Source organism: Silurus aristotelis (assembly GCF_946808225.1).
Source record: "Silurus aristotelis genome assembly, chromosome: 1".
Taxonomy (NCBI): domain Eukaryota; kingdom Metazoa; phylum Chordata; class Actinopteri; order Siluriformes; family Siluridae; genus Silurus; species Silurus aristotelis.
Window position 1 is genome coordinate 35,572,653 of NC_139574.1, and position 17,030 is coordinate 35,589,682.

General features: G+C 38.4%; 2 protein-coding genes across 3 annotated transcripts in view; both read left to right on the plus strand.

The window, feature by feature from the left end:
* Positions 1–17,030, plus strand: part of LOC310723663 (uncharacterized protein) — a 122,486-nt gene that overhangs the window by 67,036 nt on the left and 38,420 nt on the right. The window lies entirely within an intron of this gene.
* Positions 5,166–17,028, plus strand: nfkbid (nuclear factor of kappa light polypeptide gene enhancer in B-cells inhibitor, delta). 2 transcript variants are annotated; one of them, XM_083537609.1, is made up of 12 exons: positions 5,166–5,390; positions 8,624–8,781; positions 8,893–8,917; positions 9,043–9,317; positions 10,025–10,278; positions 10,678–10,783; positions 11,513–11,659; positions 12,784–12,835; positions 12,969–13,141; positions 13,395–13,511; positions 14,043–14,207; positions 15,820–17,028. In XM_083537609.1, the coding sequence occupies exons 1-12, from the start codon at positions 5,375–5,377 to the stop codon at positions 15,886–15,888; spliced, it is 1,557 nt and encodes a 518-aa protein (XP_083393735.1). In that variant the 5' UTR covers positions 5,166–5,374; the 3' UTR covers positions 15,889–17,028. The 2 variants fall into 2 exon arrangements, with proteins under 2 accessions (XP_083393735.1, XP_083393736.1); XM_083537610.1 differs by having other exon boundaries at positions 10,028–10,278.

Here is a 17,030-nt window from a genome sequence, read left to right on the forward strand (position 1 = left end):
ATGGGATTCAAGATTGGTTTGTAAATGCATTTACAATGTGTACGCTTTGACCCCAGAGACTTGTGGAATTCTCGTACTCTGGAAGTAACGATCTAGATGCACACGTGGGCAGCAGAGTGTTGAGATGATATGAGCAGAATCAGTTGTCAATAAAGACAATAAAGTTGACTGTTAATGGCAGGTAAATGTAAGCATATTTGGCATGATGCTGCTTGTGACCAGTAGGTGGCATTGGCAAGAAATTTGTGGCATAGTCTCTATTTATAGTTCTGATGCCTACCAATTTGGTGGCAGTGTGCAAAGTCATTGCTGAGACACACCCACACTTCCTGTATAGCAGCTTTGTTGGCAGATTTCTTGGCCCATTGCATTGGATTATTCATTGGCAGCACATTGAAATTTTGTAGACTATACCAAATTATGCTAAATTTCAGACAGACAGGCTGTGGCAGACACCCAGTAGAAGAAACACAAGCATAATAAGGAAAATATACTAAAGATATAAAGAAGAAACACATCTGCTGTACTATTATTATTATTATTATTATTATTATTATTATTATTATTATTATTATTATTATTATTATAAAACCCAGCCATTAGTGAACCCAGCCATTAGGGTTTCACAAGCCAGTGAACTCTAAGTGCCAGTCCCAAGCCTGGATAAATGGGTAGGGTTGTGTTAGGAAGGGCAACCAGCGTAAAATGTGGCAAATCAACAGTTGTATAATGGTGTGGATGGAAAAAGAAATAGTGTAGGGGTGATCCTGAAGGAAGATTTGAGTAAGAGTGTAGTGAAGGTGAAGAGAGCTTCTGAGTGATAAACATGAAGCTGGAAGTTGAAGGGGTGATGATAAATGTCATTCATGCTGAGGAAGAGCACTACAGATGCAATATTTGCTTTGAGAATGTTGATGGAGAAGTATAGTGAAGGTCAGAAGGAATTGCATTGTGTGTTTGTGGATCTAGAGAAGGGGTGTCCAAACTTTTTTCCTGAGGGCCACATAGAGAAAAATGTATGAAGGACTGATCCACTTATTAGACGTGAGGTATACTGCCTCACTTTTAATTCACTAATATTGTTCAAATCAATCAAATGCAGGTATATTACGTTTGATAATTGAACATGTATGAAGAAAAAGCGGCAATTTGTAGATTTCTATTTGATTTTTTACAAAAAGGTTGGCAGGGCATTCTCTCAGTGACAGCCTCAGATTGGTTCTTAAGATGCTGATCCCTCTTAATTGTCCTGTATGAAGGGAGAGACAAAAAGAGAAATAGGGGATGTGGATATTTCAAACTTGTTACACAAATAAATAATTGGGCTTGTTAACACATCAACTAATAATTGTTAAAAAAAATTGTCATCAACTTTAATTGACTGAATTTATTAAGTAATTCGGTTTATTAACATATGAAAACTGTGTGTATAACTTAAATGGGAAGAATGTTGCGCTCAGTGGGAGCAGTGATGCTGCGCTTTGGTCTGAAGGATCACTAACATTTCAGAAGTAAGTTTGGTCTGCTTTTGTTCAGCGTTAACAGAGAGAATGTCTGCTCACAGATGTATGTTGAGCCAAACAGATTCATCATTCGTTTTGTGTGGCATCTCATCAGAGGAACCTTGCCCTTTTCCAAGCTCCAGTAGAAGACAGGTAGGAGAGGAGCTCCTACCTGATAACAGACACACATTCTCCCATTTTAGCAGAGAGCTTGGCATTTGGAAATGCGCATTTGATTTCGGTGTCAGGAAGTGAGCTATATGGAAGTTGTGCAGTTGTGACTCGAAGAGACAGAGCTTCACACAGAATGCTTTTATGTGCGCATACAGCTGTACAGCTTTTTGCCTTGTACTCTCTTGTTTAGAGTGTTGAGATGATCAATGAGATCAACCTAAAAAGCCAGGACTGCCAACCATAAAGTGTCACTGGGCTCATGCAGGAGGTCTGCCCTTTTCTTTCAAAAACTTGTCGATATTTGATCTCAGGGAATAAAACCGCTGCAGCACGGAGCCAATACTGAGCCAGGTCCCTGTATTCAGCATCGATCTCAGAAAGGAATGCTTGAAATTATCTGTGGTAGAGCCCTCGTGCCTGGATTATGTTGACAGTTTTTTTACAACTGTGCTCATCACATCGCCAAGCTGGACTGTCTTGCAGTGCATTTTGACAGCCTCACCTCTGCTCTCTCACAAATTAGTGCATACCATAGATGCCATTCCTTTACGCTCACCTGTCATGGCTGGAGCCGCATCCATTGTAAGTCCACACAGCTTGTCCCATTTAAGTCATTTTGGTCAATTGCATCTGACACAGCTTAAAAAATGTCCCCTTTAGACTCAGAAGTTCCTACGAAATGGAAACATTTTCATCAACTCCTTTCAAAAAAATTAACACCTGTGCAGTGTCGGTGGCATCTTCGCTCTCATCAAATGCAATCGAGTAAAAATCAAAAGCACAAGCTTTATCTGACATTTGCTGTTTTAAGTTAATCGGAAAGTCTTCAATTCGCCGCACAACTGTACTGAACATACTATCATTGTTGAAATCCTGCAAACACTGTTTGATGAAATCATCGTCTGAGAAAGGTTTCCCATGTAGGGTATTGAGTTGAGCTACTTCATAACTGGCAAATGTGGCATCTTTTTGAGTTTTGTTAGCACGGGTTGTTGCAGGGTTAGAAGGCTAGCTGTCATTTGCTTCACCTTCTCTTCCCGCTCGGCGCCAGTGTGGGACGTGAAGGTCTGATGTTTTGTTTCGTAATGTCGTCGTACATTGTACTCTTTCATTAGGGCAACAGTTTCATTGCAAATCAAACAGTTTGGACACCCCGTATCTAGAGTAAGCGTATAACAGGGTGCCGAGAGAGTTGTGTGGTATGATAAAGTCAGGTGTGTCAGGGAAGTATGTGAGGGTGGTGCAGGACATGTATGAGGAAAGTGCGACAGCAGTGAAGTGTGCAGTAGGAATGACAGACTGGTTTAAGGTGGAGGTTGGATTGCATCAAGGATCGGCTCTGAGCACTTTCCTGTTTGCAGTGGTGATATACAAGTTAGACGGACAAGGTCAGACAGGAGTCTCCATGGACTAAGATTTTTGCGGCTGATATTGTGATTTGTGCTGAGAGTAGGGAGCAGGTTGAGAAGAGCCTGGAGAGGTGGAGGTACGCGCTGAAGAGAAGAGGAATGAAATTCAGTAAGAGTAAGACAGCGGAAAAGAGGAAGACCAAGGAGGAGGTTTATGAATGTGGAAGACATGCGAGTAGTTGGTTTACAAGAGGCAAATGTAGAGAAGAGAGAAGTATGGAAACGTATGATCCGCTGTGGTGACCCCTAATGGGAGCAGCCGAAAGAAGAAGAAAATTGTTATTTTATTGTTATTTTAACAATATTATTATTATTATTATTATTATTATTATTATTATTAGATTGTTATTATTAAGTTTTCCCTTGCCACAGTCACCACCGGCTTGCTCATCAGGGACAAACTCATACTTATAAAGAACATATTCACTTTTTATCACCACATTATCTGTGTAAAGCTGCTTTGTGACAATGTCCATTGTTAAAAGCGCTATACAAATAAAAATGTATTGAATTGAAATGAATTGATTAAGGCAGTGCTAGATAACAATGGTGCTCACACAAAATCTTAAATTTTTACGTTCACTTTAGGGTGTACTTAGTACCCAGTTATTTATACAATAATGTCTGTATGTTAAGTTATTTTAAGAGAACAGTAAATCTGTACTGCTCTACAAGCTGCACATTGACTACTCAAAAATATATCAAAGTTTCATTTCTATAGTATTGTCCCTTGAGAAGATTATACTAAAATGGTTGCTAAAATGTGAGAGGTGTATTCCTTTTGTGAGATGTGCACTTATACTGTATTAGTGTAACTGAAGATACATGTAACAACCAGAAAACAATATGGCAGAAGGATTTGAGGATCAATATTAATAAAAGAAATGACTGGCTGGTTATCATATTTAATGTATATAATAAAATAAGGGAAGCTATGGGGAAAATCCTTAATTACAAAATAGTACATATATATTATTATACACCATCTTGACTTTAAAGAATGTGGAGAGTGCACTTATTTCCGTATAACCTGTGAATCATAATTATGCCTTCCTGAAGATAAATCAGTGGTACCAAACATAGCAAAAAATGAAAAAAAAAACCAACTGGTTGTATCACAGCTTCCAGGATGATCTTACACAATTGGAAATGCCCTCAAACCTTGATCTCAAAGATTAGATTGATGGGATGATGCATTATATGAGAGCATGTTGAGAAGACTGCAGAGGGAGGGAGAAATGAAAAACATGGTATAATTTTTGTCAGCATTTAAAAAAAGTTTGTGATGAGTAGGACTGCCTAACAATTGTTTCATGTCCATGTGCTCTTGTCCTGTTTTGTTCCTTTTTTGACTGCTATTAATATATATATATATATATATATATATATATATATATATATATATATATATATATAACACGATTAATTTAGAATAACCTCCACTCTTCTGGGAAGATGCTTCACTAGATTTTGGGATGTGCTTGTGGAGGTTTGGGCTCAGTCAGGTACTGGTGAGGTGTGGACGCCTGGGGTGCGGTCAGCATTCACTTTTATCATAAAGGTGTTCAATGGGATTGAGCTTTATAGCAGACCACTCAAGATCTTCTTTTGGGTCTCCTAATTCAACTGAAGGAAAAAATTTATAACTTTGTAGCAACAATTTGGGGTTGAATCACATATGGCTGGAAAGGTCAAGTGTCTAGTATAGTACAGTTGATTATTATTACAGCCAAATAAAAACCTATTTCGCTTGTTCAAATGCGAACAAACACGTGAAGTAACTCAAAGACAGATAAAAACCACTACCAGGAAAGAATCCAATTTCTACTCTAACAGTTCATCATCATCATCATCATCATCAATCTGTTTATATGTATCAGATTTATTCTTTAAAATGACTTCAACTGATGTATAACTTCAACAATAACTCCATTTGAGATCGTAAAAAATCTGAAAGGGATGTAAATAAAAAAAAAATGCTCAGTGGAGCCCCCCCCCCCCCCCCCCAAAAAAAAAAAGAAGGCTCCGCCCATCCGCAGCAGAGGCCCCGCCTATAATCGTCTACAACACGCGGGTGAGTATGTACACAGTGAAAAGTGACGGCACCTGCCAGAGACAGGAACACACTGATAGAGAGAGATAGAGGAAGGAAGGAAGAAAGAAAGAAAGAAATACAGAGTAGTATCCAGTCCAGACGCGAAGAGTCCTGAAGTTAACCTACTCGATAATCCGTTTCATTTGGTGTGGAAAGCTGAAAACCTACAATCTGCTGTAAAAAGGAGTTTTGACATGCACTTACAGAAATGTGAGTATCCTCTTTTCTGTTTTTACAGCATCTTTAGATCCCATTTAGTGTTCACTTAAAGTGACAATAATCCCACCTGTAAATGTATGTAAATGTATATCATGTTAATTATAATTTTTTATAATTATAATTATAATGTCATTGTTTGAATATAAGGTAATAAAGTGCTCCAGGTGCTTATTATTCTTATTATATTGTTGTTTTATTATAGGTCATTTTTTTATTATAGGGTAATAATTAGATGGAAGTGCTGCTATTCTTATTCTTATTCTTTTTATTATTATTGTTATTATTATTAGTAGTAGTAGTAGTATAATAAAGGGTAATGAAGGTCTGCAAGTGGTCCTACCTATTGTTTTATATATATATATATATATATATATATATATATATATATATATATATATATATATATATATATATATATATATATATTATTGTATTATATAAAGGTTATATTATATTAGTAGTAGTAGTATTATTGTCATTATTATTATTATTATTATATATATTATATTATTATTGTGTGTGTGTGTGTGTGTGTGTGTGTGTGTGTGTGTGTGTGTGTGTGTGTGTGAGCATGCCTTTGCCTGGCATTAGTGAGTAATAGACACTTCATCAGCGTCAGGATCCCCCCCGGTAGTAGGGCTTCATAGCTCGATGTTGCGTAAAAAGCAGAAAGACAGAGAAACTCCTAGCAGGCTGCCCCCTCCCTTCCGAGCTTTATTTTCACTTCTTCTCTTTAAAAACAAATAATAAGGTGGGCTGAAGCTGAGGACGATGCAGTAATTGTGGCTGTAGGTTTGTGTGTTTTGTTACACTTGGCCGCTCAGTCGTTCTCTCGGGAGGAAAGTGTAGCGAATGGTAACGCCCTCACTGCAGCAGGTGCGACGGTGGGGACTGTACTATTTCAGGGAATAGGGCGGGGGTGTGTTAAGGGGGTGACCTCACTTTATAAGCGTTCGTTTGTTTTGTTTTATTTTTTTTTTACTATGATTGATTTAAAGTAATCTGATTCAACCTGGTAATCGACGGAAATGCCACGTTTAATATGTGATAGAACAGGATGTGCCTTAAACAGCGGTTGGTAGGGTAAAGCGGCCCCGCTGCCACTCGGGTTTTCAGGGGACCCGAATCGGCGGAATCCCCGCTCCTCCCACGCGCGTGACTCACTGGTCAGGGATTTCCGTCGTTTTGAATGCGCTAAGGGCATCCCTACATCTCTTTCTCTCGAGTAAGCGAGAGCGCGTGCGCACCCGCCCACGACCTCACACTGCAGGGTCAAGGTGTGACGCTTTTAAAGATCATCTTTGGTCACCCTTAATGTCACCATGCCTGCATCGCGATGATCTCATTGGAAGTCACTGATTGAGATACCTTTTTTTTTTTTTTTTTTTTTAATGAAAGATCATATCTTCTGATTATATGACATCCACTTAGTTCTGCTTATACAGTATGAGCCAAATGCAAAAGAATATAGCAAAAAAATAGGATCTATTTTGTAGTAAATCCACTGGGGTCTATTGGTTTGTCAGTTCTTTATATGCAGAATAAAAAAACCGACAATGTATAAAGAATAAAAAAAGAATGCTATTCTTCATATTCACATTTTTCTTTCGAATTACTAAATGAGGGTGTCCTCTGGGTCTAGGATAAACCACAGCAATCTTCCCAAATGCAAAATATATAGATGAATATAAAAAAAAAAAAAAAAAACAGGTTAGTATGTATGATATTCTGATGATGATCTAAGTATAGAATCTAGAGCTCTTCTTTTGTTCTGGGTAAAGGAGATATACACCTAATTGTGTGTGTGTATTTTGCGATGGTAAACTGTTTGAAAGATTTCAGCTGGTAGGAGTAAAATGAAACTAAAGTGAGACGAGAACCAAAAATAAAAAATAAACGGCTGATAGGAAAGGGAATTATCCAAGGCCAGCCAGGCCCAGTGGAGTTTCCACCCTGCTTCAGCATGCCTCATCTTCCTCTTTAAATCCTCTGCCATGAAAGTTGCTCACTTCAGTGGTTTTCAGAGAAACTGCTGTTTTTTCCCCTCTAAAGGGGATATGGAAATCGAAAACCATTTCATTTCAGCCTGGCTCTAGACTTGCATATTTCTGTACCAGGGACAGTTAGGGAAGTGACATCACTGATGTAATAGGCTAAAAATACCACGACTTCAAACGCTGAAACTTATCAAGCGTCGAAAAAAAAAAAAGGCATGGTATCGGCGACGTTGGTTCGGTGTATAGAGTAGCTTTTTGGTCCAGGATTTTGCTTCTAAAAAACCTATGCATCTGTTAGCGGTAGTAAATTCGAGCAATGCCAACCTAGTGCTGCGTGTAAGCTATAGACATAGCAACAGAAACTACGAGAGCAAATACGTCAATATGGCAGGAAGATGTGGTTGGCCACGGAGCGTAACGGAGCAAAGGAAACAGAAAAATGCTTTTGCGAAATTCGCCACGGCTTTCTGTCGAGGAGAACAGGTTCGACGTGACCTCACTAGCTCTTTTCCTAGTGGAATCTTTTCCTCATGGTTTGTGTGACGAGAGCGAAACACCTCTGATGGAAATGTCAGACTTATCTCACGTTTTCGAGGTTGAGCCTTTGAAGAAATGTTCCTTTCTGTCTGTAGCTGATGACCACTGGAAACCCTCTGATATTTGTTTTTTCTTTTTTTTTTTTCTTTTTCTTATTTAACTTTTTTTTCCTTTGGTGAGTAACAAAGGGAAATGACTTCTTTTTTTAAATTTTCAAGCGCACAAACATATCTGTAATCTAAAAGATTAAAATAGGGGGAAGCTCAAAGCCGCGACGAATTGCTCTTCAAAAACAAAAACAAGGTGTCACATGGAAGACTTGACTCTTTAAATGTCTCGATTTATTGAATTACTAACCAGAAAAAATGACTAATTTTTAGTTTTATATGTAATGAAAAGGTTGTCAAGATGTTTGAATTTGTTCGTCTTTTACGTAAAGCCTCATGTTTCTCCTAATGTTTTCGTTCCTCTTCCTTGTTTATGGTTTTTTTTCTATCACGACCATCAGTGTTGTTCTATAAAGCCCACGACTCTTCCAAGATTGGTGCATTTTTAGCTACATTTGATAGTCTTAATCTAATATGTGGAATTTTTCTCATACAAATATCCATTTATGGCTTATTGGTTTCAGGTAATGTTGAAAAAAATTGTAAAAACCAATTGCTCAGTTACATTTGTGTCGATCCGCAGCGCCAAAGGAGAAGCCGTGTTACACGCTGCCTACAGTGAAGAAGCTCCTGGAGCAGAAGAGAAAGCGAGAGACGTCTTCAGCACCTCCGTCCTGTTCCTCTGTGATTAATAACACTGCTGCTGGTGCTGCTGGTGCTGCTGCTCCTGTGCCAATCCCAGTGAGTACATGCTGATCAGAAAACCATTTCAGGACGAGGTCGCCTTCATTTCCATTTAGACTGAGGAAAGCTTACGAAAGTCAATCCTAATCTGATCTTTCTCCTCATTAGGTTTCAACATCAGATCTCTCTGCCGGTAAGGGCACCCTCTTCATACTCAAATCATTCCTCAAAACATACAATTCAATGGTTACTTCGAGACTTGCAGATTGATTTCTGGTGTTAATAGTAATAATACAAAAGAGTGTAATTTCTCCACAGGTGCAAACAGCAGCTTCTCAGACATGGCAGCCATGAGATATGACTTTCATCATCGGTGGGACGCAGCTATTCAGCCCCAATCCCCCGGTTTTCAGGAGTGCATCCCTTTCTCCTCAGTATGCCTGAATTACCACCAGGACTCCACAGGTGCTCTGAGCTTCCAATCTCCTTCGAGTTTTAGCTCCCCCTTACCCGCAATGGAGCCTCAGCTTTCCAGTTATAACGCTCTCGGACTGCAGGACCCCAATCAGAGCTTGCAGATCGGACAGCATTTCGTAAGTCTCGCACATTGTCTACGATATATTTTGTGTTTGATGTATCGAGAAGTGGTGGACTACGAAGTAACTGTAACTCGATACTGTACTTAAGTACGTTTGGGGAGATTTTCAAGTCAAGCGCGCAACAATCCACCAATCAGGGTAGCGCACTGTTTTAAACTTGTTCTGATTGGCGCTTGGTGGTGTCTACTTAGCACCAACGTACAGTTCAGCGTCAGTTCAACAGCAAGCAGAACATTTTGAGGGGAATAAACGATAAATGAAACTCCTGACTCGAACTCGCCACAACACCCGTGACTTCATTTGCATGTTTTTTCTTAAGTAGGCAAAAGTTGTTTTGGGGTTCATGATCATTTAAATAGATATCTTAATGCAGATATATTAATGCAATTCTATTTATAGATTTGTGCACCAAGAGTCTTTTTTTTTACATAAACTGAGTTGAGCAAAGATTCTTGACAGAAATGATAATGGGAACATTTATAGCCGTAATAAATTATAATGCTTTGCTTTCACCCAAGTGAAAGTTTAAAAGGAGCACTTTTACTGGAGTCATATTTTACCCGTGTGTCTCTACTTTAAGTACATAGTCATTATACTTCGTCCACCACTGGTATTTAATATTCGTAGGATATTTAATACAAATATTAAGAAGAAATGTTGAGTTCAAATCCAACATCCAAAGTCAAATCTTTTTGCTTCAGCAGCCCAGTGCAGAGTGTTCCGTGACCTCGGGCATGTCTATTGCCAGCGATGACCTTAGTGCCCAGGGTATGAGCGTTCCAAGCTCTAGTTACGTGTGGCCCCCTGGTACCAGACTTCAGGAATCTGTGGGGCCCTGCGGTCTGTCAGTTAGACCCCAGATGAACATGGACATGGCTTTGCTGGATAAGGCACGGCTCTCACTGCAGAACATGGACTACACCAGAACCACATGGAAGGACGATGATGGAGACACGTGAGTGATGGGCAACAAAATGCTCTTCCAGATCTTTTTATCTTTTATATAGAAAATGGTAGGACTGCAGCACTTTTGCTTTTTTTTTTCATTAAACCTAAATTTATCTAAGAAGCAAAGTATGCAGAGTTGCACCTGGTCGTGTTTAGACCACACAGCGTGTGACTGTTATGGTTAGACGTGCTGTCGACTGAAAACGTGATTTAAAAAATGAAACCTTAATGCCAATATTTGCTTATTCTAACACTCTGCTATTGAGAATCTGTTTTTAATCATGAACAATATATTAAGGAATGAATATTGGAAACATAGCACTTTTCATTGTTTTCTTTCTGATAACATTAGCCGTAGCATCACAACCCGGTCTAACACAGCAGTGGTGTTTTGTGCTTCATTTAGAATTCTGCACATATACACTGCTAAGGGTGAGAGGGAATACGCCTTCGCTGCAGCGGAAAAACTGCAGGAGCTCGGCAAATTGGACACGAAGGAGCACAGGGGAAAGGTAAAACGCACGCTGAGCCTCATTTGTCAATTTTAAGTAAAACGAAACCAAACAAAGTTTCTGACAAATTGAAAGGAGTTTAGGAACATTTCTATTTTCTTCGAATTCACGTGAGTCCGTCACCCGGCGTGCACACAGCACGGGTGATTTTCTTTGAATACCACCCACAAAACTTCATAAATGGCAACACTCTCTGAGCGGAAAGCACGAAATGACTGCTAATATGGCAAAAAAAAAAAAAAAGAATTTCACAGAGGCAGGAGCGGAAGTACTCTTGACTCACATCTACAAGAATAAAAGGATATTATTTAGCAGTAAAGCTAGCAGAGTTACAGTATCTGAAAAGGCCAAAATATGCATAAACTCGTTCAGTAATATCAATTCTGGCTTCTGCACCACGCTTTTATATGGCAGCAATTCTTTGTAGTTATACAACTCGTTTTTTGTTTTTTTTTCTCTCTCTATTTAAATGTATTTGGGTTAGCCGCCTGTCTTTTTGTTTGTATTTAATATTTCTTTAATGATGTAACTAAGAATGACAGGGTGTCAATTTGTTTGAAATAAAGGACTGATTTCAATATTTGTATTGCATAGGCAAAACGTATTCAATTATAAAAGCCAGAAGGATTTGATCTTCTTTAATACAGGTGTTTCTGACATCTTTAATGCGCTGGCCATTTTTGCTGGTTGCTTTGCTTAGTGAAATCATGTCATGCCGTTGTATCTTAGACTGCATTGCTGGTAGCAGTGACGGCCAATCAGCCAGAGATTGTGCAGGACCTGCTCACACTGGGGGCTGATATCAGCATCTGTGACATCAAGGGCCAAACTGCACTGCACCTGGCAGCCACATATGGCTTTCCGCAGGTCATGAAGGTGAGCTCACGCTATGTTCTGAAAAGTTTCTTGTTCATGTTCATGTTCATTATTTACACAAAAATTCTAATCCTAATAAAACGAAATATGTTTGTTAATTTTCCGTTTTTTTTTTTATTAATCTTAAAATTTGTAAAAAAAAAACAAAAAAAAAGGACAACACTTAAATATTGCGGGCGGAAGCAGAAAAAAATATATATTTTTGCTGGGGCGGGGCAGAACTTCCGTCGTTTGCACGTCTCTAGCTCACACCCTAAAAACAGCACATTCAATAGTATAGAAACTTCATCATCCAATCTTCATCATACAATTATCATCCAACATTCAACATCCAATCTTCATCATCCAACATTCAGCATTCAACCTTCATCATTCAATCATCATCTAACATTTAACATCTAACATTCAACATCCAACATTCAACATCCAACATTCAGCATTCAACCTTTTATTATCCAATCTTCATCATCTAACATTCAACACCCATCCAACCTTCATCATTCAATCATCATCTAACATTTAATATCTAACATTCAACATCCAACCTGCATCATTCATTCATCATCTAAGATTCAACATCCAATCTTCATTATACAACCTTTTATCATCTAATCTCCATCATCTAACATTCAACATCCATCCAACCTTCATCATTCATTCATCATCTAATACTTTATCATCCTCCACCAACTTTCATCATTTAACCTTCATCATCCAACACTCATCACCCAATCGTCATCCTCCACCATCCAACCTTTATCATCTCACATTCAACACCCAACATTCCCTCTCAAACATTGGGCAATGCCCCGTCAATGATATTGTAGTCAGCGCCCAGAGTATCTAAATTTGTGAATGTATACAGGATATAATTATTATAAATAAACGTAATAAAAACCATAAAAATATTTTATCTTCATCTAAAGAATTAGCAAACTACACAAGCTGCTCAATGTTAGTTTGGCGAAAGTTTTGTTTTCGAACCATAATGTTTGTTATCAGTTAGTCTACAGGGTGTGTATAATATCAATAATTAGAAATGCAACTTTAACAGTTTTTATTTCCTCCATGTTCAAACTGTGTGTAGACCAAAAACACTGATATCTACATGTCACAATTTACAGGTTATCCTCTCTATGGAACATGGCGTGGACCTGGAGGCTCGCAATTTTGAAGGTAAACCATTTTAATCCATCAGGTATATTGTAAGTAAAGTTATAAAAGTGTATTGTAGGTAAACAGTAATATTAAATGTGGGAAATATAAGACAAATCTGCTTTGGTCTGATTCTCGTTTGACTCTCTTTTAGGTCTAACACCATTGCACTGTGCAGTGATCTCTCACAATGCCACAATGAAGGCTCTTGCTTCCAGCTCCTCATCCCCTGCTTGGCTACATGATGGCAATCTGCAATCCCAAGACGAAAATAAACTCGCTTGCCTGCATCTGCTACTGGACGCAGGCGCTTCCCTGCTCAGCCAGGTGATATTCTGCTTTAGCCATTTTATTGGTCTGCTGAAAACACTGTACGACACGAAAACGTTTATCTAGTCTGGACTTGGTGACTGGAATAACATGTGCATGTAAATCCTGGGCATTTATTCAGCTCATATGTCGGAAACAGACATAATCCTTCAGCTGTATTTCATTTTTAGACTCCTGGAAATTTAACCGAAAGTGATTTCGGTGTTGGTTTCGTTATGACTCTGACTTTGATTTCACCCTTCGTTCTCAGGAAATCAAAAGCAATAAGACCGCCCTCCACCTGGCTGTGAAAGAGGGAAATATCCAGCTGGTTCATTTTTTCCTGAGAGAACAGATGCCTGACATGCAGGCCTTTATCAACATGAAGGTAACGGTCTGCTTTTTTTTGTGTTTTTTTTGCATATGTCAACCAGGCATAACATTTTCATCATGGCCCCCTGTTAGCAGTTGGGATATACAGTATTAGGCAGAAAGTCTGTCCTCAAAGTTGATGCTTTAGAAGCAGGAAAAATGGGCAAGCTTAAGGATTTGAGCGAGTTTGACAAGAGCCAAATTGTGATGGCTAGACGTCAGAGCATCTCCAAAACTGCGGCTCTTGTGAGGTATTGCAGTGGGGAGTATCTATCAAAAGTGGTCCAACAAAGGAACTGTGTTGAACCATCGACATGGTCAATAAAGGTCATAATGTTATGCCTGATCGGTGTATTTTGTACCGAGATCTTGTGTCTTCACCTGATCTTGTGTCTATCTCTCTATCTTGACTCTTTGGTATAGTATAAAATATGATATAGAAATAGATCAATATAGAAATAGTATATGGACTAATAATCAATAAATTACTGTGTGTGTGTCTGTGTGTGTGTGTATATAGCACCTTGTAATTTTTTTTTTTACCCAGGCTCACGGACACACAGCCTTGCACATGGCAGCAGGTTTACATGGAAGCCCATATCAGGAGGAACTGATCAGACTGCTGCTTAACAAAGGAGCCGATCCGAGCATCCGCAACCTGGAGAACGACCAGCCTGTACATCTGCTCCAAAATGGAGAACAAGGAGAAAAGGTGAGCACAGACTCCAGCTAGCTCCTGTTGTTATGATAATAATACGCTCTTTAGATAGGTTTAAATGTATAAATCTGGCTTGCCTAACAGTTTTCTTTCAGGCCTCAGCCAATGTGTTTCCCAAAAACCTAATATTAAAATGGCATTAAAAAAACGTAGATTGTTTATTTTTTTTTTTTGCCGCAACAGAAAATCATTTCACCCCATTATCCAAAAAATCAGCCGGGAGGATGACACATTTTTTCCCTCTGCGATCAATCACACACACAATAAACAATCATGTGTTTCTGTGAGCTCATGTATGTGAAAGAGGGTGGGGAGGATTTTGGAGTTTAGGAATTGTCCAAGACAAAATGAAAGAGAAAATCAGAAGAAAGAAAAAAAGTATGAAATATGAATGCTTCTACAGTGGCATTTATTTATTTCCTTTTTTTTTTTAACATTAGTCATTGCAAGTTGTATTGGTGTATCTTACCTTTTTTTTGCGGGAAGCACGTGCTTCTTCTATTACTATTTATTTCCTTTTTTTTTTTAACATTAGTCATTGCAAGTTGTATTGGTGTATCTTACCTTTTTTTTGCGGGAAGCACGTGCTTCTTCTATTACTTCTAATAATAGACGGTCTCAAAGCAGTCTGCCAGTGGTAACTTTGGCATAGTGAGCCAGTGGTATCTTTGGCATAGAAAAACTCCCTGAAATGGCATAAGGAAAAATCCTTGAGAGGAACCAGTATCAGAAGGGAACCCCGTCCTCATCTGGGTGGCACCAAATGTCCATACATTACAGTTTCATCATTGTCAAAGTGTGCAGTGATTAAATGCAACCTGGAGCCTTGAGCCATTGTAGTAGACTGTGGATATTAATTACAGCCCAAATCCATCCTCAGAGTTCTTGAGTTGCTCAGTAACTTCATGGATCTTTAGGCTGTTTACTATATGTGGAACCATCTGCGGCTGCAAAGTAGCCTCTAATCGAAGAGAATTAAGAAAATTAAGAGAATGTAATCATACAACAAACGAAACGGACAAACTGGACTCACCCATATGAAGTTAATGATGTAGATACAATAAAAACGTATAGATATAGATGATTTACATTAGTAACTGTAGAATGCCATTATCTCCATTTAGTGCAATACTCATTGCTTTCTAAACATCCCGTTCCACATTTAGTTCCCATTTGCTGTTAGAATAATCTCCACTTTTCTGGGAGGAGGCCTGGGGTGCATTTAGAGCTCTTTAGCAGGCCACTCGAGATCTTCCACTTTAACCCATCTAAAGCATGTCTTTATGGAGCTGGCTTTGTGTACAGGGGTATTGTTATGCTGGAACAGCCTGTATCGTTTGTGGTTACAGTTTGCGGAAGAACCACAAATGGCTGGGAAAAAATATCAGGTGTCCCAATACCTTTGTCCATATAGTTTCTATTTGACAGTAGGAAGTATTGAGAGGGGCTAATCCCCTAATCTCAAATAATTGTATGTAAACTATATGCATCTGTGAAACTTTCAGTATATCATTTTGACAGTCCAAATGGTTAAAACTGTGATTGAATATAGTTTTTCATTTACAGCAGCTTACTGACAAACCTCTTTTTTTTTTTTAACCCTCAGCTTAAGCTCATCTTAAAGAAGAGAAATGCCTCTAGACGGCGTATCACATCCTTACAGGACCAAGAGTGACCAGGACTGCTTTCCAGTCCCAACATGTCTCCCTTTACTTCTTATAGGGAATCTTACATTCACTCAAGGGAAAACAAGGCAGAAACGTGATTCGAATTTAATCTGATCATAAACAAAAAAATATAACACATCACAACAGAAAATGCAGTAGCTGAAAAACCCGCCCTCCTTTGCCTTCTTTTCCTTGACTGAATTCAGATCTTGATTTTATAATTGTATGACTAGTATCCTCTTATGAGGTGATTTTACTTCTATTCGTCTCGCTCGAGTGTTTGAATGCATTTTATTGCAGAAGATAATACTCATGAGAATGTGATTTCTGTGAAATCGTTTGTATTTGACGCAAATTTCCTACTGTGTTTTTTTTTTTTTTTTTTTTATGAACCATATTGGTTTGGAGTTACATTACACTGCATCAGTGTTATGGTATGTTACAATTTATTTATTTTATTTTTTCAATTATGTCATGTTTGACTCAGGGATAAATTATATGCAAGCTCCGTTTAACCTTTGTGGTTGGTACCGTGATCGCTGATAGGTTACGCAGAGCTCATCGTTTAAAGAGCAAATGTGAGTGTGTTATGATGAGTCATTACATAGAAGGTAAAAATGTCACGCTTTTTTTTTTTTTTATGTTGACCTCAGTTTGGTAGTCACCTCTCCAGTTGACAGACAGGCAATGATGTGATTTCATATTGACAACATAGCAAGAGTAGAATTAGAACAATATCACTATATGTATTGAACTTGATATAGACATCAGTAAAAACCAAAAAAGAGAGTCTTAAAATAAAATGGCCAAAGTGTGGGAATGGTTAAGGGTATTATTTCATGTGAATCATTGGGTGTCTGGGACTTCAGTAATTCCTTGTAATTCAAATAAGGGGGAATAACACGATACTGTCACTTCCTTTGAAAACCGAGTGAAATGATTGTTAGTTTATCAGAACTGGTTGAGCGTTTCGTGTAAGGGGTAGCCAAACACCGAGTACTTGTTCTGTATTTTTCTTTATTAAATGACATCAACACTGCAAAAAAAATAAAAACAAAAGGTCCTGTTCGAATGTATCACATTGACGTAATGAATGACACAGTTCAAGCTTCTGCAATGGCATTAAAAAAAGAAATGTGCTTTTCAAACG

What these genes read in the sequence shown, in the direction of transcription:
- nfkbid (XM_083537609.1), top strand. An exon ending in AAGGACGATGATGGAGACAC is followed by an intron (nt 10,279 to 10,677) that starts GTGAGTGATGGG and finishes TGCTTCATTTAG; the next exon opens with AATTCTGCACATATACACTG. An exon ending in GGAGGCTCGCAATTTTGAAG is followed by an intron (nt 12,836 to 12,968) that starts GTAAACCATTTT and finishes ACTCTCTTTTAG; the next exon opens with GTCTAACACCATTGCACTGT.